The 24,192-nt window shown below is 34.9% G+C and overlaps 2 protein-coding genes across 3 annotated transcripts; both read left to right on the forward strand.

Moving 5' to 3' along the window:
- Positions 1-2,899: 2,899 nt before the first annotated feature.
- On the forward strand, positions 2,900-7,037 carry cryba1b (crystallin, beta A1b). The gene is made up of 6 exons (XM_051093423.1): positions 2,900-2,992; positions 3,358-3,430; positions 4,145-4,263; positions 4,353-4,494; positions 6,002-6,144; positions 6,373-7,037. Exons 2-6 carry the CDS (start codon positions 3,386-3,388, stop codon positions 6,518-6,520), a joined length of 597 nt encoding a protein of 198 aa, XP_050949380.1. The 5' UTR covers positions 2,900-2,992; positions 3,358-3,385; the 3' UTR covers positions 6,521-7,037.
- Positions 7,038-8,365: 1,328 nt separating this feature from the next.
- Positions 8,366-23,322, forward strand: cpdb (carboxypeptidase D, b). Of its 2 annotated transcripts, none has more exons than XM_051092233.1 (21): positions 8,366-9,139; positions 10,759-10,961; positions 11,050-11,192; positions 11,264-11,430; positions 11,513-11,850; positions 13,404-13,595; positions 13,666-13,848; positions 13,936-14,018; positions 14,176-14,266; positions 15,570-15,715; positions 15,819-15,988; positions 16,065-16,340; positions 18,014-18,209; positions 18,521-18,659; positions 18,744-18,875; positions 21,001-21,096; positions 21,200-21,261; positions 21,551-21,682; positions 21,768-21,953; positions 22,793-22,889; positions 22,995-23,322. In XM_051092233.1, the coding sequence occupies exons 1-21, from the start codon at positions 8,547-8,549 to the stop codon at positions 23,204-23,206; spliced, it is 3,837 nt and encodes a 1,278-aa protein (XP_050948190.1). In that variant the 5' UTR covers positions 8,366-8,546; the 3' UTR covers positions 23,207-23,322. The 2 variants fall into 2 exon arrangements, with proteins under 2 accessions (XP_050948190.1, XP_050948191.1); XM_051092234.1 differs by lacking the exon at positions 8,366-9,139 and adding an exon at positions 9,278-9,394.
- The last annotated feature ends 870 nt before the right edge of the window (positions 23,323-24,192 follow it).

Genomic DNA, 24,192 nt, shown 5'->3' on the forward strand with positions numbered 1-24,192 from the left:
TTGTAGCAACAGCCCACAAAAGATTTCATGCCAAAAATCATTAGGATATTAAGTAAAGATCATGTTCCATGAAGATATTTTGCAAATATCCTAACTTGAATATATCAAAAGTTAATTTTTGATTAATAATATGCATTGCTAAAAACTTAATTTGGACAACTTTAAAGACGATTTTCTCAATATTTAGATTTTTTGCACCCTCAGATTCAAGATTTTCAAACAGTTGCATGCAGGCCGAATATTGTCATACATACTATACAACCATACAAAAAATGGACCCTTATGACTGGTTTGTGGTCCATATGCTCACATATGTCAATGAACTGAATTTAGCGTAGCGTTTAAGTTATGACAGTCCACAAGGGGACGCCACACGACAGTACAACAAAAGAGGCCTAACCGTTCATATGACTCACATTTGTTAATTAAACACAATATAATCAACATTTTATTTATACCAGAGAATGAAACACTGATTTCTAAACACATTATGAAGAAAAAAAATAACTCGAGCAATTCAGCAAGTAATACAATTATAAGTGCTTATAATTTTATGATTTGGGTTTGCTTTAAAAGCTTTCATCTAATTATATAATAATAATCTCTAATTAAATTTTGTGCCTGCCATCTTGGGATAATTCAAACAACTTCCTTTTAAGCAATGTAGTTCTGCATATTGCTATGATAGCCTATTATATTATGATAGTCAAACCTTTATTGCTTAAAAGACAGAACAATGCCAATTAATAAATGTCATCAGCAACACATCTATGTTACAGTATGTTCATACAGAGGTGCGTTTATTAATAATATGACTGAGGGAGTGTATGCTTGTAGAAGAGGACACACTCATTTCATCTCACGGGCCTGCTGAGCTGGCTCGTCCCTTTGTCATCACGGTGTGGCTGCCCTCATCAGCAGAAATCCACACACACACACACACACACACATGCACATACAGACATTTTTACACACAACCAGAATTACATCTGACACACACACACACTCACATAGAGCTTAACAGATACACATCATACACATTCAACACACACACCTCCACCCTAAACAACAATGTGCTGACTGCAGTCTGTGTACATTGTTTTACAAAGAGACCTGGGTTGAGGTTGCGAGCTGAGCATCAGAAGTAAATTCACAATTAAAAAGCAGTTCAATTAATTTCAAATCACACGGTCTGAAATATTTAGGGCTATACACTGTTAAAAATATTTTTTTGACATAAAAAAGATAATTGGAGTACATTTTACAAGAAAACTTGATTTTAGTCATATTTCAGAATTTTATATTATTTCAAGACTGCTCCTTTGTAAGTATTTGTGAAATAACTAGCAACTAATTGATCCCCCCCTCCAGTTTATATGCATCCTTAAGTGTAAATGTCTACTGGTACATATTTTTTTCTAAAAACGCACCACTTTGCAGTGGAACACAGTAGTTTTTAGACATTTTTACTGCTGTAATGTTATATTTGTCTCCATTTAAAGTCAAGTGGCATTCACTTATTTGCTTTAGTAAACACACTGATTCATATTAGCATCTGCATGGCCATGTTTTGCCAGAAACTCATCCGCATTACTCACTGCATTAATTAGACATCGCCTCTGTAATCTGACCAAACCCCAGAAAACATGTAAGCAGCGTCTGCACTCTGCACTCGGATGAACTGTGGAGACTAAAAACTGAAAAAAACCCTCATTACTGTTTACTCTACCAGTCAAAAGTTTTTGAACAGTAAGATTTTAATGCTTTTTTAAAGAAGTCTCCTCTGCTCGCCAAGCCTGACTTTGTTTGCAGTAATTAAAGCAGTAATATTGTGAAATATTTTTAATATTTAAAATAACTGCTTTCTATTTGAATATATTTTAAAATGTAATTTATTCCTGTGATTTCAAAGCTGAATTTTTTGCATCATTCCTCCAGTCACATGATCCTTCAGAAATCATTCTAATATACCGTTTTACTGCTCAAAAAACATTTATTATTATTATTATGTTAAAAACAGCTGATTATAATTTTTTTTAGGTTTCTTTGATGAATAGAAAGTTCAGAAGAACAGCATTTTCTGAAGTAGAAATGTAACATTATAAATGTCTTTATCATCACTTTTCAATTTAAAGCATCCTTGCTAAATAAAAGTATCAATTTCTATAATTTCTTTCCCCCCAAAAAATTATACTGACTCCAAGCTTTTAAATGGTATAGTGTATAATGTTACAAAAGCTTTTTATTTCATATAAATGCTATTCTTTGAATCTTTCTATTTATCAAAGAATCCTGAAATAAAAAGTACTCAACTGTTATAAATATTGAAAATAGAATAAAAAATGTTTCTTGAACAGCAAATCAACATATTAGAATGATTTCTGAAGGATCATGTGACACTGAAGACTGGAGTAATGATGCTGAAATTTTAGCTTTGATCACAGGAATAAATTACATTTCAAAATATATTCAAACAAAAAGCAGTTATTTTTAAATAGTAAAAATATTCCACAATATTACTGATTTTGCAGTATTTCAGAGCAAATAAATGCAGGCTTGGTGAGCAGAAGAAAATTATTTAAAAAACATTTAAAATCCTACTGTATAGGTCCGAAATGAAAATCTCAAATTATAGTATATAATCTTTTATGTAATTCGCATAAATGTGACGTAAAATCGCAAATTAGTTCGCATTGCTACCTTTATAGTGTAAAAGTGATCATCAAGTAGTGTAACATGAGAGATGGTCGTACGGCAGCTCCATGGCCGCTCATTGGACGACATCACTTCATTGTAAAGAGTATGCGGAGGAAAGAAAGGCCTACAGCTCAGGTCCGAAACAAAAGGCATCCAAAGCAAAATGCTGACAGCAGCCGGGGTCTGTGAGTCAGGGAGGCCCATTGAAACGGCGTCTGTATAAATAGCCCCACAGATGCCTGAGCAGGAGACCGCTTGGTGGATTCCCCTCAACGCATACAGCTCATTCTATTGGGTAAGTCTGGTAAACCCTGCACCTCTGCCAACTTTAAACCAGATAGTGATTAAACAAGCTTGGAACACCATAGGAAGCATTAAATAGGCCTATACAGAATGATAAATCAAATAACGATCCACTGATACAATCAGACATGCTAATTATAATTAGGTTGGATGAGATACTTATGATTCAACAAGGTATTTGAACAAGACTGTTTTCATTAGCAGATCTGATGTACGTTAGACAGTAATATAAGCCACTTGGGTTAATTGATTCAGGCTTGTCGCAAGCACTGGTACTTGACATCATGTATTGCATTTTAGAGATGTTAAACGGTGTTGCAAACTGTTCTGACATGATGCCTGATTGCTTGTGTGCAGGTCAGTCAGCGCTGAGATATCTGAAACAATGGCTCTGACAAACCCTATGTCAATGCCCATGGGACCATGGAAGGTACTGTGAATTTATAAAAAATATTTATTTTATTTTATTTTATTTTTTAAAAATGTATTTATTTTATTTTTTAATAATTTAATTTAATTTAATTTAATTTTTTTATTTTGTTACTTATCACCAAGACTGCATTTATTTGATAAAAAACTACATTTAATTAAAATGTATTCATTTAGTTTATTCAGCAAGGATGCTGTTTTCTATTCATCAAATAATGTATCCCAGTTTACACAAAATATTATATTATATTGATAATAATAAGAATTATTAATATTTGACCACCAATAATAATTGAGCAGCAAATCAGCATATTATAATGATTTTCTGATGGATCATGTGACACTGAAGACTGGAGTAATGATGCCGAAAATTCAGCTTTGCATCACAGGAATAAATTACATTTTGAAATATATTCAGATAGAAAACTGTTCTTTTAAACTGCAATAATATTTCACAATATTACTGTTTTTATTCTATTTTTGATCAAATAAATGCAGCCTTGGTGAGCATAAGAGCCTTCTTCCAAAAAAAAAAAAAAAAACCATAAAAAAAAAGTCTTAATTATTCCTAACTTTTGACTGCTGATGTATGAGTTTTTTAAAAATCCAAACATTTATTAATTTTAAATAACTTGAAACCATTTTCAAATGCAATTTGGAACAAACTAAATGGGTTTCTAATTAAATCATCACTACCAACGTCTTTCTTTTCCAGATTACCGTTTATGACCAGGAGCATTTCCAGGGCAGGCGTTGTGAGTTCACCTCTTGCTGCCAGAACATCATGGAGTACGGAATGGAGACTGTCCGCTCCCTGAAGGTGGAGTGTGGCGCGTGAGTAAAAGCAAGCATCTTCAATTAACATAAGTAAATCTCTCTTCCTCTTTTCAGCCTTGTCTCCTAATCATTTCTTCTGACTCTAGCTGGGTAGGTTTTGAGCACTCTACCTTCAATGGCCAGCAGTTCATCCTGGAGAAGGGAGATTACCCTTGCTGGGAGGCCTGGAGTGGCAACAATGCCTATCGTATTGAGAGGATGATGTCCTTCCGCCCCATCTATTCTGCTGTGAGTGAGACCATCTGCAACAGAGACACAAAATACACCCACCAGCAGACGCTCTGATCATCACTATTACTGAGCACATACTTGCGTACTTACCTACATACATATACATATTTATATATATTTATATATATATTAGATTTGTTTAAAAAGTAATAAATAATTAAATGTACTTCTAATGTATATAAAAATTATTAATAATCAGTGTTTAATTTATTTATTTATTTATTTACACACACACGTTTCATACAGCAGGGGTATAATAGGAAATATTAGAAATATAAATCTAAAATATTTGTTTAAAAAGTCATAAACAATTAAATATATTTCTAATGTGTACATAAAAATATTAATAATCAGTGTTTGAAAAGATGTTTGTTTGTTTGCTTGTTTGTTTGTTTGTTTACATACATGTTTCATACACTGGGGTATCATAAGAAATATTAAAAATAAAATATTAAAATAAAAAGTACTAAATAATTAAATGTACTTCTGATGTATCTAAAAAAAATAATAATCAGTGTTTAAAAATATACATTTATTTATTTACATAATTTATATACACATTTCATACACTGGGGTATAATAAGAAATATAAAAAAATAAATGTCTACAGTATTTGTTTAAAAAGTAATAATTAAATATAATTCTAATGTATATAAAAATATTTTTTTTTTAAAAAAATAATTTATTTACATAATTTACAACATACATGTTTCATACACCAGGGGTATAATAAAAATATTATAAATATAAATTAAAATATTTGTTTAAAAATAATAAGTAATTAAATATAATTATAATTTATATAAAAATATTAATAATCACTGAATTAGAAATATTAAAAATATAATCAAATATAAATCTAATTTACACAGAAATATAACAAATATTAATAATAATAATAATATTTTTATATACATAATAATAGCAATAATAATAGCAATATTTAGAAAGCCACCTTTTATATATATATATATATATATAATGTATGTATTTACATAATGTTATAATGTTATCATACACACAAGGGGTATAAACAAAGTATTACAAATATAAATGATAAAAAAGCAATAAATAATAAAATATGTAATTTATAACAAATATATATATATATATATATATAATCAATGTTTGAAAAGCCACCTTTATTTATGTATTTATTAAATTATTACAATTATTTATTGTTATATAATTATTTAACTTTTTTTTACTTTTATTTTCCTAGTTATTTTATGGGTCATGATGGAGAAACACTTCCTAGAATACAATATCTTGTCCATTTTGTTGCGCTAGACTAATTAAAAATTATGTTGTGTGACTGTTATATTTCTTTCAATTGCACTGCAATAAATTCAGTTTCCATTTGCAATTTCGTTCGTTCCAATTCAACATCCTGTAAAATTTCTATTCAAATTCCAAGGCAAGAACTTCCAGGTCTTCAAATCTGATTTTCACTCAACAGGGCATTCAACAAGTTGTATGTCTTTCTTTCTCCATTGTGAAACAGATGCAGAGTGATTGCCGTATGACGCTTTTCGAGTGTGAGAACATGACTGGAAAGCAGTGGGAGGTGTGCAATGACTACCCCTCCCTGCAGGCTATGGGATGGTGCAACAACGAGGTCGGCTCCATCCAAGTCATGAGTGGCGCGTAAGTATTGGATTTTGATCATCTGATCGGTTTGTTAGGGCCAACCTTTTTCTGGGCCAGAAATGGAGGTTGTTTTTCTGGCTTTCTGCTCTTGTGTTGCTTTTGATCTATATCTGAAAAAGCTTGGCGTCACTGTATTCGTCACTGCATTCGTCAACGTTCAAGATATCAAATGCTCCACTTTGGCCTCCATGGTAACATGCTGCCTCTCTGTTCCTATTTCTCTAGCTGGGTGTGCTACCAGTATCCTGGTTACCGTGGTTACCAGTACATTATGGAGTGCGACTGCCACGGAGGCGAGTACAGGCACTACAGGGAGTACGGCTGCCACGCTCAGACTCCCCAGATCCAGTCTATCCGTAGGATCCAGCATTGAGAGGAACCAGCCGTGTATTTCCTCCCTTCCCTCCCTTCTTCCTCCTTCTGAGCCCTACAAACATCCACTTCCTCCATCCCTCCGTTCCCAGCCATGCAAGATGGTTTGTTGACCAGGACGGCAGGCTGGTATACTGGTGCTACACTAATGTAACAAGTCCACAGCATGTTTTTTTTAACCACTACACAAGGAAAGAAAGACAAACTATTGACGGCAGGAATGATGTGAAAACAAGCAGAAGAAAAAGTCCCGTATGATGACAGCCGAACGGACGTGGTGCGGTGAGAAGCCGGGAGCGTTGCTCTTCTTTCGTCATGACTTGATCATCATGATCAGAGCCGTTGCAGTTTTCATGGTCAACTTCTGTATGATATTTGATGAATAAAGAACATGAGCATAAAATCTAAAGAAACAAAAAAACTGAATAACTGATATCAGATAACTGTGGTGTGTTGATCTTTCCTGACCTAAATGAACATTAGAACAAACACCGAACTCTCACATCATTTTTAGAAAAGGTGTAATGAGTTGTCTAACATTAAAATTTGAAATGAAAAGATATAATGTCTCAGAATTTACATTAGACATAACAAGGACACCCTTTTGTACTAACTATATCAACATGGCAAGAGATTATTATTGGAACTGCAAAAAATAATAAATAAATAAATAAATTTGTAATAAATTTAAATAATAATTTAAATTAATAATTTAAAAAAAAATCTGACATAAATACATTTTACGTTATACATAAAGTATATACACTACCAGTGAAAAGTTTTTAAACAGTAAGATTTTTTTATGTTTTTTTAAAGAAATCTCTTCTGCTCACCAAGCCTGCATTTATTTGGTCCAAAGTACAGCAAAAAAAAAGAAAAAGAAAAAAAGAAAAAAGAAAAAAAGAAAGAAAAGAAAAAAAAACAGTAAAATTTTGAAATATTTTTAATTTAAAATAGCTGTTTTCTATTTGAATATATTTTAAAATGTAATTTATTCCTGTGATCAAAGCAAAATTTTCAGCATCATTACTTCAGTCTTCAGTGTCACATCCTTCAGAAATCAATCTAACATGCTTATTTGCTGTTCAAGAAACATTTATTATTATTATTATTATTATTATCAATCAATATTTAAAACAGTTGAGCAAATTTTATTCATGATTATTTGATTAATTGAAAGATCCAAAGATCAGCATTTATCTGAAATAAAAAGCTTTTGTAACATTATACACTACACCATTAAAAAATATATATATATATATATATTTATTTATTTATTTATTTTGAGAAAGAAATTATACTTTTATTTAGAAGGGATGCTTTAAATTGATCAAATGTGATGATAAAGGCATTAAAAATGTTACAAAAGATTTCTATTTCAGATAAATGCTGTTCTTCTGGACTTTATATTCAAAGAAACCTGCAAAAACTACTCTACTCAGCTGTTCATCATAATAATAATAACAATAATAAATGTTTTTGAGCAGCATATTCAGAATATTAGAATGATTTCTGAAGGATCACACGATTGGTGTAATGATGATTAAAATTCAGCTTTGCAATCACAGGAATAAATTACATTTTAAAATATATTCAAATAAAAAATAGTTATTTAAAATTCAAAGTTTGACTGTTTTGCTGTACTTTGGATCAAATAAATGCAGGCTTGCTGAGCAGAAGAGACTTCTTTAATAAAATCTTACTGTTCAAAAACTTTTTAGCTGATAGTGTACAGAACTTAATATTGACGGTCAAAAATTTCATGAACAACTGACAACCACCCCTTAACAAATGGCAGTGGTTTAATCCAGATTTTGGTTTGACCCTGTGCGAAACAATTTTATACTAATTATGCCAAGTGGAATCTATTAGTGTCCCTAATTTTGATTCAAACCGTGTAACCTGCCCACTGACAGGCCAGTGATGAACAATTTGTGATGGCTCAACAAAAACGCAGATAGCGATAAAACAACTAACAAGAGGTTAAAAAAAAAAAAACATCACTACTAAGCTACTACAAACACATAATGCATATTTTGTGGCTCATTTTGCCGCATATTTTAATAGTTACGCACCAAATACTCGCTTTGAGACGCACCAACAAGATTCATGAAGCAACATACAAAGGGTATTACAACTACGCTGACATGACCGATTTTTTTCAGCGTTTCTCTCAAAAATACGCGCATATTTGCAGCCTTTCGAGCATCGGACGATCTGTTGAGGGAAGGGAGCTTTGGGTCATGAGAATAACAACCAATCCGACTACGGACGTACCGGGCAAACCAAGGTTCAAGTATGTGGGCAACATTCACGGGGACGAGGCTTTATCCCGGCAGTTGTTAGTGTATCTGATTGAGTACCTGTTGGCTCAGTATGGCCGTGATTTGAGAGTAACAGAGCTGGTGAACCGGACTGACATCTACATAATGGCCAGCATGAATCCGGACGGCTTTGAGCGGGCGGTGGAGGGTGACTGCACCGGCAGCAGCGAAGGCCGCGAGAATGCCAAACATTTTGACCTCAGTAAGAGTTTCCCAGACCAGGATGAGCCCTTCAGCAAAATTTCAGAAGACACACCGGAGGTCACAGCTGTCATGAAATGGATTCTTGAGAGAAAGTAGGCTATGTTTTTTATGCTTTGTAGTTTTAGTAGTTTGTGTATTCTCTACGCATCAGTATTTACATATTTACACATTCACACGTACGATTTGGTAAGTTACCCGGATGGACGGCCATATTGGCGTTACTCGGATGTAAACAACAACATAGATGGCACGGTTAATGTACTACTGAATACGTTGTTCTGCAAATTTATGATGTCTAAACCATGAAAAACGTGTGGATGCTGATAAATCATATAGAGGATGAGTTGGTAAGCAGGAAAGGGTGCAATATTTTGCCAAACGTAAGTTAATAGGTGGTAAAGATGCGTGAGCCGTGTTAATCGAGATATTAGCTGTATGAGTTAAGATATTAGCTTAATATTTAATCTACCTTAGCAGAAGTGCTAAAAACAAACACAAAGTTGTCTAAATTCTTGCTCTGGAAATTCTGGTTCTAATTTGGCCAACCACAAAAGCCTTTTGTTTCTCAGACAGGTTGTTTTGTTGTTGTTGTTGTTGTTTGGTTTTTTTTTTTTTTTTTTGCACTTTTCTTCTTGATTTATTATAACTTTTGGCAGTCTGTAGTACTTCAAATGCTTTCCCGGTCTGGCCGATTAGTACAGCCCAAAACATGAAAATAATTGACCATTTTCAGCAGCAAGAACAAGCAAAATATGCGAGTTTCATTCGCTTCAGTGGCACCAATGTGGCTGATTGATGACGTGTCGTGAAAACACTCTATAATAAAACCATGATTAATTTTCATAAGGGATGTCACTTTGATTTTGATTTGGCGAACAAAAATAACTGAATAAACAAATTATACTAAATTTTTAACATCCTTGTCATTTTCAGGGTTTTCAGTTGTTTAAAGCTATTAAAAAGTTTTTAATAATTAAAAAAAGAGAGAAATTTTGCCTTGGCAACTAACTGAAATAATTTTACATTAAAGCACTAAAATTACTAACTGGAAAATAATAACTAAAATAAAAACAAAGTAAAAACACAAATAAATAAAATAAAACTAATCAGTAAAAGAAAAAATAATAATAAAGAAATTTACAAAAAAAAAAAAAAAAACATTTTCTACAAAATTAAAATGAGAACTAGTTTAGTCTAATTTATTTCTAAAGTACATTTAAAAACAACAGTAGTTGACGAAAGTGCTGCATGTATAGGGTCATAAACAACAGTAATGAAGTACTGTACATAATCTTTTTTTTTTTTTTTTTTTTTTTTTTTTTTTTAAACAGGTCAAAAAATTAAGAATTAAATGCCAAAGAATAAAAATATATTTTAAGACTAAATTTAAAAATGAAAATCTAAAATTAAAAGCTCATTTATAATATTATTAAAGCCTATAATAGTACAACACTGTATGCACTACAAAATATCAAAATTACTATAAATTCCTTAAAATTAATTGATCCAGACACAAAATAAGCATTTTTTAACAGAAATTGTGACATTTTATTCTAGCCTGGAAAGCATGAATCTCTAATTATTCAGTGGTGAAACCAATTATTCAGTGGTGTAATGTTCTCTTGCTTCTGATCTGAGATTTTCACAAGTCAGATCTTTTCTCAAGAAGTGTTTAATATCATGCTTGCTTCCTGTGTGCTGTCTCTTCAAGGTTTGTCTTGTCTGGTAGTCTACATGAGGGCTCAGTGATGGCCAGCTTCCCCTCTGATGAAGAACATCCTTATGCAGCCTCAGGGCTGACAGCAGATGATGCTGTATTTCGCCATTTAGCACAAACCTACATTGAGAACCATCCCATTATGAAGATGGACAATCCTGGCTGTCCTGACGATCCACACAAAAGCTTCGAAGATGGTATCACAAACTGTTTGACATTAAAATCAGGTCTTGTTTCCAAGTGGAACTCCAGTGAGCTTTGGTTTGGTGTCCTGTTTGTGCACAGGGGGAATGCAGGATTACAACTACCTCAAGGGTAACTGCTTTGAAGTGACTTTTGAATTGAGCTGCTGCAAGTATCCACCAGCTTCTCAGCTTTTCACAGAGTGGAGCAACAACAAGGAGGCCCTTCTTGCCTACATACACCAAGTGAGTTGATTTGAATGTTTTTTTGTAGCGTCATGAATGCTCTAACAAACCCTGTTTCGCTTCTGTTTTAGGCTCATATTGGTGTGAGAGGATTCGTAATGACCAGATCAGGCTTTGGTCTCCCAGATGCCACAATCTCTGTTTCTGGAAGTGATCACAACATCACAACCTGGATGTTTGGTGATTATTACCGCCTGCTGTTGCCTGGAAGATATGACATCACTGCTAGCACACCTGGGTAATTATATTTAGATGCATAAAAGAATAATGATGAATTGGTGAATTGGAATTGGTCCAGTTTAAAAGAATATTTCTTTCAGATACCTTTCAAATACTGTCAAGAATGTGCCAGTGATTGAAGGCAAAGCCACACTGTTAAACTTCACTCTTGAGGAACCTGTAGAGGAGATGTTAATGCTAGGTTCTGAGCAACCTATGGTGACCAGTGATGGTCCTAGCCCACCTGGGCCTCCCATCCCAAGGTCCCCAATCCATACTTTGGATTTTGGATATCATAATTATGATGAAATGGAGATGTTCTTACAACTGCTTAGTGCTGTCCATCCTATCACTTACTTGAACTCTGCTGGACGATCAGTGCAGGGCAGGAATCTGTATGTGATGGAGATATCCACTAATCCTGGTGTTGATCAGCAAGGTGCGAATGTGTACAGTCTCATACATGCATATACAGTCAAGGTCAGTACAGAATCTGCAAAGTGTTAATTATTTTACCAAAATAAGAAGGATCATACAAAATGCATGTTACTTTTTTTTTTTTACCTGAATAAGATATTTTACCTAAAAGATTTATAAAAATGACCCTGTTCAAAAGTTTACATAAACTTGATTCTTAATACTGTGTTGTTACCTGAATGATCCACAGCTGTGTGGCGGTTAAACTGCCTGTTGTTCTTCAAAAAAAATCCTTCAGGTCTCACAAATTATTTGGTTTTTCAGCATTTTTGTGTACTTAAACTCTTTCCAAAAATGACTGTATGATTTTTAGATCCATCTTCACACCTGAGGGACTCATATGCAACTATTACAGAAGGTTCAAACACTCACTGATGCTTCAGAAGGAAAAATGATGCATTAAAGGGGTGATCGGATGCCCATTGTCCACAAGTTGATATGATTCTTTAGGGTCTTAATGAAAAGTCTATAATACACCCCTGCAAAAGCTCTGCAAAAATCATCCCATTCTGATGGATTGTTCCTTTAAATGCAAATGAGCTCTGCTCACCCACCCCTCTCTACTCTCTGTGGAGTGATGAGCTGTGCTCTGAGAGATTGTTTACTTTAGCCGCATTTAGCGCGTTTCGACGCGAAATTTGCTAACTAGCACATTATTAGGAAAGGTGATTGCAGAGATTCATAAAAAAAACCTTATACTCGCTTCTGCTGTAGGTGAAGCTGGATCACGAATGATTTGCACGAACATAGACGCATTTATGTAGATCGGGCGATGCATTGACGACCACTATGTTCATTATTACATCCAGCAACACAACACCTCAATTGGAGATATTCTTGTCTTACATCCCTTGTCTGACATCGAAACAATGGCGGTCGGACTGTTACAGCTGATTTAGGGCGGGTCTGAGGTAAGAGGCTCATGTCAATCAACTATCGTGGGAGCGGCCTCTGTCGGTGTGAACTTTGCATTCGATGACCCCTTTAAGAGCCGGGGGGTGAAACTTTTTAAATTTATAGATCAGGGTAAATTGACCTTATTTTGTCTTCTGGAAAACTTGTAAGTATCTTCTGTAGCTTCTGAAGGGCAGTACTAAATGGGGAAAAAAAATAATCTTTAGGCAAAATAAGAAAAATGTACACATCTTCATTCTGTTCAAAAATGTACACCCCTGGCTCTTAATGCATCCTGTTTCCTTCTGGAGCATCAGTAAGTGTTTGAACCTTCTGTAATAGTTACATATGAGTCCCTCAGTTGTCCTCAGTGGGAAAAGATGGATCTCAAAATCATACAGTCATTGTTGGAAAGGGTTCAAATACACACAAATGTTGAAAAACCTAAGAATTAGTGGGACCCAAAGGATTTTTCTGAACATCAGCGGGCAGTTTAACAAAAAAAGTTCAGTACAAAAAAGGGACTCATGAGTAACTATCACTAAACATGTATATAAACTTTTGATATATGTTGTAAAAAAAGAAAAAAAGTTCTCTACTGATCATCTTTCCTGCAACCAGGCAAACCAGAGGTCATGCTTCTGGGTAACCTGCATGGAAATGAGTTTATCGGTCGAGAGATTCTCCTAAACCTGATTGAATACTTGTGCCGCAATTATGACAAAGATCCACTGGTCACACGTCTGGTCAATAGCACAAGAATTCACATCATGCCTTCCATGAACCCAGACGGGTATGAATTGGCACTAAAAGGTACAAGCAAATATATTGACAAGTTGTTTCATTGTTGTCTTCTGTATTTACCCTGGTTTTCTTCTCGTAGCTCACAAGGAACTGGTCTCAGGAGATCTGAGTATTATTGGACACAGTAACAGTCATCGTGTTGACCTGAATGCAAATTTCCCCGAACAGTCAAGATCAGGAAATACTGTTGAAGCAGAAACTCAAACAGTGATAAACTGGATCAAGGCTCACTTCTTCGTGTTGTCTGCAAGCATACGTGGAGGTACAGAGAGAGGCTTGGGTTTGTCTTAAAATGTTTATTTGTTTTTTTTTTTAAATAATAAAACTGAACTGCTGCTGTTGTTTCTAGGGTTTAGGGGAGTTGTCTACCCGAGTTCCCTTGACCCTGTTGATGAGGATATGTTTAAATCAGTTGCAGATGCCTATTATGCGGTATGCGTGTTGTATATATTGTGAATAATGCAACATTGAGCTATCATTTGTGGCCATTAACAAACTAAACCATCAGCAGAAAATGTGTAGAATATCTGTATTTTCTGTATCGCATGCATTTCTCAAATTGTCTAGTACTGCTTTCATTTCATTCCAGCAATCTCAGGCTTTTGAAGAGCCTCAGGCCTGTGATGTGCCAAGAAACAGAGAGAAAAAAGGCATTAAACACCATCGTCCAGTAGCCACCGGTCAGACTAAGGCATTATCACTCATTTTACTGAAAATTAAATCAGAACTTGTCTTATTTACCATTCAGATGTTTGGGGTCAGTAAGATTATTAGTAATAGTTGTAGTATTTGTTATAAAAAAACTGAAATCTGAAATGTTACAATTCAAAATAACTATTTTCCATTTTATTAAATTTGTGTATTTATGTACACAACCATTAAAGCATTTTTGAACTGTAAGGTTTTTATATTTATATATATATATATTTTTTAAATTAATTCTCCTTTGCTTCCCTGCATTTATTTGATCCAAAATACAGCAAAAGCAGTAATATTGTCAAATCTTTTTACTATTTAAAATAACTGCTTTCTATTTGAATATATTTTAAAATGTAACTTTACTCCTGTGAACAAAACTAAATTTTCAGCATCATTGCTCCAGTCTTCAGTGTCGCGTGATCCTTCAGAAATCATTCTAATGTTCTGATTTGCTGTTCAAGAAACATTATTATTATTATTATTATTATTATTATTATTATTATTATTATTATTATTATTATTATTATTATTATTATTGTTATTATTTTCAGTAAAACCTTTTGATGAATAGATCCAAATATCAGCATTTATCATTAATAATTCTACTCAGCTGTTTTTAATAATAATAATAAGAAGAATTAATAATTAATGTATTTTGACTAGAATATTAGAATGATTTCTGAAGGATTATGTGACACTGAAGACTGAAGATCATGTGACACTGAAGACTAATTATTATTATTATTATTATTATTATTATTATTATTATTATGCTAAAAATTCAGTTTTGAAATTACAGGGAAAAAATTACTTTTTAAAATATATTCAAGTAGAAAACGGTTATTTTATTTGAGTTATTCTGAAATAGTTATTTTAAATAGTAAATATATTTCAAAATGTTACTGTTTTTGCTGTACTTTGAATCAAATAACTGCAGGCTTGGTGAGCAGAAGAGACAGAGGAGGGGGGAAAAAAAATCATTAAAAGTCTTACTGTTCAAAAACATTTGACTGGTAGTGTACCTGTGATGGCAAAGTTGATTTTGATTTTGAGTTGGTTTTGCTTGTTAATATGTTTGTGGAAACCATAACAGGCTTTTAAAATAGATCATAGATTAATTTCTTTATAAAAAAAAAAAAAAAAAATCTTACTGGCCCTAAATTTCTGAAAGATATTGAATTTTTTTTTTTTTATTATTATTATTATTATTCATAAGTACATATTCCTAGACTGTCCCGTTTCACATGGAAATCAAGACTGTTTTTGCATTTTGCATAATTATAGGAACTGATATGTTGACTTGGGCATATCGCAGCTCAGACACTTTAGCCGTTAACATTGGTCTGAGTTGTGAACTGCTTCCACCAGAGGAGTTGCTGTCAGAATACTGGGAGAAGAATCACAAAGCACTCTTGCACTTTATACAGCAGGTGATTCATTATTGACCATGACATCATGATCACATTAGTCTCTTTTGGGGTAAGCTAGTCCATTTAAACCTTTGCATGGTTTGTGTGATGCCCCATATGTCAGGTTCATTTGTTTGTGAGTGGTACCGTGACTGATGGTCATTCTGGCAAAGGCATTGCTAATGCCACAGTCATGGTGGAAGGTTCCAGCCATCATGTCCACAGCAGCAGCACAGGCCAATACTGGAGACCTCTGGCTCCTGGTTCTTACCATATCACTGCTTCTGCTCCAGGGTGAGAAATAGACAAATGAACAGAATGCCAGTTGTAAAATGGGTCAGCCATTACATTTCCTGTGATCTATCCACAGTTATGCTCCAATGTCGGCATCTGTCCGAGTGTTGGAGTCTCGGGTGGAGCAGGTGGACTTCAAGCTGACCAGAGATACCTTGCAGCCACCTGTAGCAGAAAGAGAACAGAAGGATTTTGAGAAGCTGGTGGAGCAGCTTTTAGCTCTTGGTGAGTTGGGTCAGTTGGTCCGTAGCCTTCTCCCTGCTCAGACCTTGCAGTACCGAACCTACAGGGAGCGCTCTGAATTCCTGCAAGGATTGACCTTCAATTTTCCTCGTATTACACGGCTATACAGGTATGTAGTCCTAAAGATCTTTGGTCCTTAGCAAGCACCGCCAATCATCTGATTAAGACTTGAGATGATTGGGCCAGCAAGTAACCATCTACAGTGCCTTGCGAAAGTATTCATACCCCTTCTTTTTTTTCACGTTTTATGTTGCGGCTTTAAGTTAAACTGCTTTAAATACCTTTTTTTTTTTTTTTTTTTTTTTTTTCTTCTTCCCCCCCATCAATCTACACTCCATACACCATAATGACAAAGCACAAAACAGGTTTGTAACTTGCAACTTATTTAATAAAAAAAAAAAAAAAAAAGAAAACCTTTAATTGCATTTATTCATACCTTTTTCTGGGACACTTGAAATTTAGCTCAGGAGCATTCATATCACTTGAGTTAAACTGTGGCAAATTCCATTTGAATGAGTACAATTTGGAAAAGCACACACCTCTCAGAGGAGCTGAAAATGCAAATCAGAGCAAAAACCAAGCCCTGAAGTCAAAATTACTGCCTGTAGAGCTCAGAAACAGGCTTGCATCAACGCACAGATCTGGGGAAGAGTTCAGAAAAAAATTGCCGCATTGAAGGTTCACAGAAGCATGTAGCCTCCATTGTCCATAATGGAAGACGTTTGGTAAAACTAGGACTCTTCCTAGAGCTGGCCTCCTGGCCAAACTGAGCAATTTATGGAGAAGGGGTTGGTTAGACTGGTAACCAAGAAGCTGATGGTTACTTTAGTTGAGCTTCATGATCATATATGCAGATGGAAGAAACTTGCAGAAGGACAAACATCACTGCAACACTCCACCAAACCGGTTTTATGGCAGTGTGGCCAAACTTAATTCTCTCCTCAGTGAAGACACATGAAAACCCACTTGGAATTTGCAAAAAAGCACCTAAAGGACCCTTTAGACTGTGAGAAACAAGACTTTCTGTTCAGGTGAACCTCAATTCCAAGCATCATGTTTGAAGGAAACCAAGCACTGCTCATCACCTGCAGAGTACCATCCCGACAGTAAAGTGTGTGGTATCAGCCTCATGCTGTGGAACCGAAGAACTCGTCAGAGTAGAAGAAAGCTCAGGGCACCAAAATATAGAAATAGCCTTAATAAAAAAACCCAGTCCAGAGCATTCAGAACCTCATACTTGGCAGAAGGTTCACCTTCCAACAAGGCAATAACCCTAAGCACACAGCAAGAGTGGCTTAAAGACAACTCTGTGAATGTTCTTGAGTGGCCCAGCCAGAGCCTGGGCTTGAACACAATCAAACATTTCTGGAGAAACCTGAAATATCTGCCAGCCTCCATCCAAGCTGACAGAGCTTGAGAGGTGAAGAGGTGAGAAGGAGAATAGCAGATAACTTGTCGCATCATACCCAGAAAGACTCGAGGATGTAAAGGAGCTTCAACTAAGTACTGAGTTAAGGGCATGAATACTTATGCAATGTTCTTATTTCAGTGTTTTATTTTTAATAAATGTGCAAAGTTGTCACACATCTGTTTTCATTATGGTGTACTGAGTGTAAATTGATGTGGGGGAAAAACAGTTTAACATAAGGCTGCAACATAAGCAAAACATCTAGGCCAATCATCTTCATGTAGATCATTTTATTTATTGATTGAAATTGACAGGTAATGATGTTGTGAATCTTCAACTGTTGTTTGAATCACTTTTTTCCCTCCCGGGGTCAGTTTGGGTCAAAGCACTGAGTTTAGAACTATCTGGGCTCTTGAGATCGCTGGCAATTTGGAGATTCCTCAACCTGCCGAACCCAAGATTCGTTTTGTGGCCGGGGTCCATGGTAATGCAGCAGTAGGTCCAGAGTTGCTGCTCGAATTTGCTTCGGTTCTCTGCCTCAACTACGGCAGAAGTCCAGCCATCACCAAGGCAAGCTTCACAAAAAAACCTCTCAATAAACCTATAACTTTCTCCATCAGTTTTGGAAAGTTTTTCTGGGGAATACAAAACATTTGTTAAACTTTTGTTAAAATGCAAAAGTTTTACAAGCAAACACAAGCATGTTAGCATGTTACTAAGGTAACAGAAAATATATGGCAAATATGCTGTTGCCTTATAATTAGACTAAATTAAGCCATGCAAGACTGCATGTATCATCCCATTTAAGTAGGCAGCTCACTAGGTTTATAGAACAGCGTTTGTGTATCTCATTAATACAGTTGTTTTTGTTTCTTTCTCAGCTGATCGACAGGAGCAGGATACTGATTCTCCCATGTGTGAACCCTGATGGTAGAGAACAGGCACAGGAGGGATTCTGCTCATCCAGTATGGGGTACACCAACGCTCATGGCATAGACCTGGACACTGATTTCTTCTATGGTCAGTCAACACTCTGTAATGAAATCCTGTCAACACTTCATAAGCTTTGGTTAGAATAAACATAAGGTTTGTATTTATACATAGGTAATGCATCTGCACAACCAGAGACCCGTTCAGTGATGGATCTGATTTATGGAGGGGGTTTCTCTCTCTCAGTAGTGCTGGAGGGAGGCTCTCTGCTGGCTACGTATCCCTATGACAAACCAAATCAGCATGGTAACCAACAGCACAATATATATCTTTTAACATTATTACTATTACCTATTCTTCCAGAATAAAATTTTCATGTCTTTCTTTCTTCAGTCAAAAAGTTCTTGTAGGGTTGTAGGTCCAAATTGCAGTTTCAATGCAGCTTCAAAGAGCTCGACACTATCCCAGCTAAAGAATAAGGGTGTTATCTAGAGAAATATGTCATTTTCTTAAAAAACAAAAACAAAAATAAAAACACATTTGTATACTTTTTAACCACAAATGCTCATCTTGCACTAGCTTGACTTATAAGTCGGAGGAGAAAATAAGATGGTATTTTTGGCTCTCCCCTACATTTTTGGACTGGAGTACACAGGCGAAGAAATAACTATACATGACCTTTCCAATGTGATTACATAATGTGTCGTATACGCACATCGCAAAGCTAGTGCAAGACAAGCTTTTGTGGTTACAAAGTATATCCTTTTTTTTGTTTTGTTTTGGGGTTTTTTTGGTTTTTAAAAATAGAAAATGGCTAATCGTTTCACTAAATAAGACCCTTATTCCTCGGCTAGGATTGTGTAGAGCCCTTTGAAGCTGCATTGAAACTAGAATTTGGACCTTCAACCCCACCATCGAATTCCACTATATGGAGAAAAATCCTGAAATGTTTACCTCAAAAACCTTAATTTAATTTCAGCTGAAGAAAGACAGGCATGAACAACTTGGATGACATGGGTATGAGTAAATTATCAGGAAATTTTAATTCTGAAAGTCAGCTTCCTTTAACTTTAACAAAATCCTTTAACTTGAAATACTAAACCCTGGCATATAAATGATCCTGCACAGTTTGTGCTTGAGCGATCCCTGCTGAAAAAACAAAACAAAAAAAACAATGGAAACCATCACAGAAATTCTAATGGTTTCCACTACAAATACCATTACAAACAATTCAAAACATCAAATATTAACCATTAAAACAATTAAACAAAGGTTTCCTGTAGTGTTTTTTTGGACATATTCTGTTAGGATTTAGTGGTGATAAAAAGCCACCAATAGGTGGTGACACATTACCAGTAGAGACCCACAGGGACCATTACAGCTTACATTAAAACCAATACAATTCCCATTATATGTAAAAGCATTACAAATTTTTACAGCAGGTATTGTACTTTTCATCTGGAAATTTTTGTTTAATTGAAGTGTCTTTGGTTTGAATTATTATTATTATTATTATTTTTTTTTTTTTTTTTTTTTTTTTTTTTTTTTTTTACACAACTTGGTGTTGTGATGTGGCACTTTTGACTTGGGCCAATGAGCAGTTATCAAGAACAGCCCAGAACATGTTTATAACAAAATCTAATCTTACCTTGTGGTCACATTTATTGTTTTTTAGTAAATTTTCATGGACATAATCCAGCCATTTTAATAGGAATCCACATGAGTGGGAATTTTGAGTCAGGATGAAAGATTTGCTGCGCTTACAAAACATAAAGCTGCTTGGTCTGAATGTGACCTGTGTGTGTGTGTGTGTGTGTGTGTGTGTGAGCTAAATAGACAGTGGATTTTGTCTGTAATTTTTTTGCAGTGTGACGGCACATTTAGACTTTCTATATTAAGTGGTGGTCACACTACACCTTTTGTTCCATTGACTTCCATTCATAAGCATGCGAATGTGGGAGTGTGGAAAAAAACTCTGCAATTGGTGTCATCAATTCACCAAAAGCCAAGGTATAGCAAACTCTGATGTCATCGATTGTTTCTCCCTCAGTGTTATGACAAGTGTTTATGTTGTGCATCCAAAGATGAATCGCATGTAGCTTTGATCATAACACCGTAAATTAAACTGGTATACACTGTAAGCCTGACCGAGGGGGGCCTGAGTTAATATGCTGTTTAGGGGGCCCAGAAACCATAGTGGCACCCCTGTGCAGCATTATAGGAACATGGAGTAGATTGTATGTTTTAACATTTTGGATTTATCATTTGTGTTGAATTTGTTTTAAAAAGATGCTGCAGAGCATGACATCGCATCAAACCGTTGCAGTTTCTGAAGAAATTCTGCATGCTTAAAATCTAGTGTGATTGCAGCTGTATTGGAAGTGTCATTTTAAGCACGTAATACACAATTTGATTAATCATGGTTCTACAGCACAAAATGAGGAGACTTTGAGATATTTGGCCTCCTTGTATGCCAGCAGTCATCCTTTCATGCACTTGGGAAACCTGGGCTGTACTGAAAAGTCAGGTACTTTTGAAATATTATTTCACATTTAAAGAAAAAATACTGCTATAATTACATATAATCATATCATCATATCATGCTTTGTGATTTGGCTGTAACTCAACAGAGGAAATCCCAGGAGGGATCCTTAAGGGTGCAGATTTCAGCGCTCACACTGGAAGTATGAAGGTGTTGTAGTCATTTCAGTTTGTCTTAATAGCAGATTTTCATGTTAGTAGTTGTTTATGTCATGACTTTTGTCATGACATTTAATTTTGACAATGTAGGTTAGAATTTGTGTGCTAAATGAGGCTGTGTATAATTCAAGTGTACTAGTATTTCACCAAATGAAAATCATTTAACCCATTTAAACTTTTAATTTTCCAAATATCCTCTCTTCCAATGTAGCTCTAAAATTACATGTTCTGCATATTCCAACTTGTATGTCTTTAAGAAAACCCAAACATTGCCCTTTCAGGACTTCAGTTTGGATGTGGGCCTTTGTCCTGAAATCACGGTGTACACTGGCTGTTGTATGTTCCCTCCTGCATCTCAGCTCTTCTCGCTGTGGATGGAGAACAGACTGCCTCTTTTCCGCATGCTGCTGGAGGTGGACACATTTGAACTACCTTTAACATCTCATAACTATAATTTCAGGCAACTTCAACTCATTTAAATTCATGTTTCAAATCAAGGTTCACAGAAGGCTGAGTGGTGTCGTGAGGGACAGTAAAGGCCGGCCGGTGTCGGATGCGGTTGTTGTGGTGAACGGCTCTATGAATGTTCATGCAGACAGTCAGGGTCGCTTCACCACTCTCGTGGCTCCAGGCACACATCAGCTGCTGGTTCAGGCCCATGGATATCAGCAAGAGCTCCAGCAGGTAGGTTCTAGTTTACTAATCGCTGTAAAGGGGTGTTATCACTTTTAAATGTTAAAATAAATATGTATTTCAACTTTTTTGAATTTAATATGGATAAATTGGCATAATAAAACCATAAGTTAAATTAATACAGTACAATTCAAAAGTTTGGGGTCAGTAAGGTGGTATTTATTTTAAGAAATTAATTTTGATTCAGCAAAGATGCTGTAAATTGATCAAAAGTGATCAAAAAGACATTTATAGAGTGACAAACCTTTTCTATTTTATATAAATGCCATTTTGTTTCTTTAAAAAAATTTTTTTTTTTTTAAAAATTAGAATCCTGAAAAAAAACAATAAGAAGGGACAAAAAGGGGAAAAAAAGTAGAGCAGGTTGGCATTTTTCTTTCCAATGAAAAAAGGGGAAACATTGATTTCATGATGAGAAGAAATATTAAACTATTTAAAAAAAAAAAACGCTATTATTTTACAATAATACTTTTTTATTTGTATTTTCAGTGATTGCAGCCTGGGTGAGCACTTCAAAGCATATTTAGAACATTGTATCAATCCCAAACTTTTGAAATGTTAATGTTTAAAAAATATATTATTTAAAAAAAATAAATAAATAAATAATAATATTTATTTTATATGATTATTTTAAAACAAAATATGTAAAATAATTATACAATTTCAAAATTAAAAATAATTTTTTTCAAATAATTTTTACAATTATTTTTAAAAATTGATTATTTCTTTAAAAAATAACTCTTGTGTATCATATTGGGCTGCTTCTGTCCAGCAGGTGGTGAAATTTCACACATTCAACTATTATCTCAATCTCCTTCCTGTGGTTTCAGGTGAACATATCCTCAGACAAAGTGACGAGCCCCATTGTGATCGACTTCAAGGCAGACAGTGCTCCCCTCAGTCAGGCAGTGTTTGTAATTGCGACAGGTATTTAAAAAGAAACAGTTTAATCTTTTTTTTGTTTCCAGTGATCTTATTGGTCAAAACTGAAAAATGTAGTCAACTGTCCTGAAATTCTTCACCCTTTTCTAGCCTCTTTGATGAGCGTCTTGATCTGTGCTCTCCTCATCTGGCACCTTCGCTCTGCCAAGTTCAGCCGCATACGAGATGGGGTTCGTTGGTTGCGTCGCAAAAGGGACGACCTCCAGATGGAAGCAGTGGCTTCGGAGAAGTCACCTTTGCGACAGGAGTTTCCGGATGAGAGCGAGAGTGAAGATGACCCTTTCCTTGTGGAGGGTCGCTGAAGTGTCAGTGTTCAAGAATAAAATTGTCTTTCTGTCTTTATGCTAAGCAAGTCAAATGACTTTGTGAGTGACCGATGCAGCTCTGTTAATGTGTAGTAAACAGTGTATTTTGCAACCATTGGTCTCCATATGTGTTTATCAAGCTTTTTTTCCTAATGGTGGATGCACTGCTAGTTAGAAATTCAAGTGTGTAGTGTTGAAACCCTATTCTAAGAATTTCTGACTATGTTTTTGTTTCAAGTTTAACAATACAGTGATTCACTGATCTGCATTGTCTTGCATTGAATGAACAGCAGGTGGCAGTAAAGCACTTAGACATTTGACAGGAAATAAACCTATGGGAATGGGGTGAAAATCGATTAGTATTACTTTACTAATACATTTCTAAGTGATCAATTCTGCATGGATTATATTGCAAGTGTGAAAATGTTAGGGTTCTTTAGAGATCTAATGTTCCTGCAAGTCTGCTTGATCATTTACCAAAGAAGCATGTCAAAAATTTTACAGACAATAAGATTTTCTTATCAAAGTGATAAATTGTGTTGCAATAATGAGTGCTCCTCCTTAACGTTACTAAAGGTTTATAGTGTAGTTTAAGGCAATTAAGTAAGTATGCTGCACTAAACCATTTAAAAAAGCTAATTTTACAGTTAAGTGATGCATAGCCCACTGACTCATCTCAGATGTTGAGTAAGTTTGCCCAAAAATTATTTTAACCCTGTCCTATACCTTTCTGGGCCGTTTGAACGTTTTGCGGTGCTGTCTATGCAGGGTCAGAAATCTCTCAAAAAGATCTTATTTTGGTGTTCCAAAGATGAACGAAGGTCTTAAGGTTTGGAATGACATGAGGGTGAGTAATTATTGACAGAATTTTCATTTTTAGGTGAAATAAATGTTGAATGCTTTCAACAATGTAACCTCTTAAGAGAGAACTGCACTGTAAAAAATAAACACAATTTGTTGAGTCAGCTTAAAATAATTTGTTA

The sequence above is a fragment of the Labeo rohita genome, chromosome 21 (genome assembly GCF_022985175.1).
Source record: "Labeo rohita strain BAU-BD-2019 chromosome 21, IGBB_LRoh.1.0, whole genome shotgun sequence".
Taxonomy (NCBI): domain Eukaryota; kingdom Metazoa; phylum Chordata; class Actinopteri; order Cypriniformes; family Cyprinidae; genus Labeo; species Labeo rohita.

Coding starts and splice junctions, on each gene's coding strand:
- cryba1b (XM_051093423.1), top strand. CDS start 3,386: ATGGCTCTGACAAACCCTATGTCAATGCCCATGGGACCATGGAAG. Junction 4,495..6,001: donor TCCGCCCCATCTATTCTGCT/GTGAGTGAGACC, acceptor ATTGTGAAACAG/ATGCAGAGTGATTGCCGTAT. Junction 6,145..6,372: donor ATCCAAGTCATGAGTGGCGC/GTAAGTATTGGA, acceptor CTATTTCTCTAG/CTGGGTGTGCTACCAGTATC.
- cpdb (XM_051092233.1), top strand. CDS start 8,547: ATGCATATTTTGTGGCTCATTTTGCCGCATATTTTAATAGTTACGCAC. Junction 9,140..10,758: donor AAATGGATTCTTGAGAGAAA/GTAGGCTATGTT, acceptor TGTCTCTTCAAG/GTTTGTCTTGTCTGGTAGTC. Junction 15,716..15,818: donor TCTTGCACTTTATACAGCAG/GTGATTCATTAT, acceptor CCCATATGTCAG/GTTCATTTGTTTGTGAGTGG.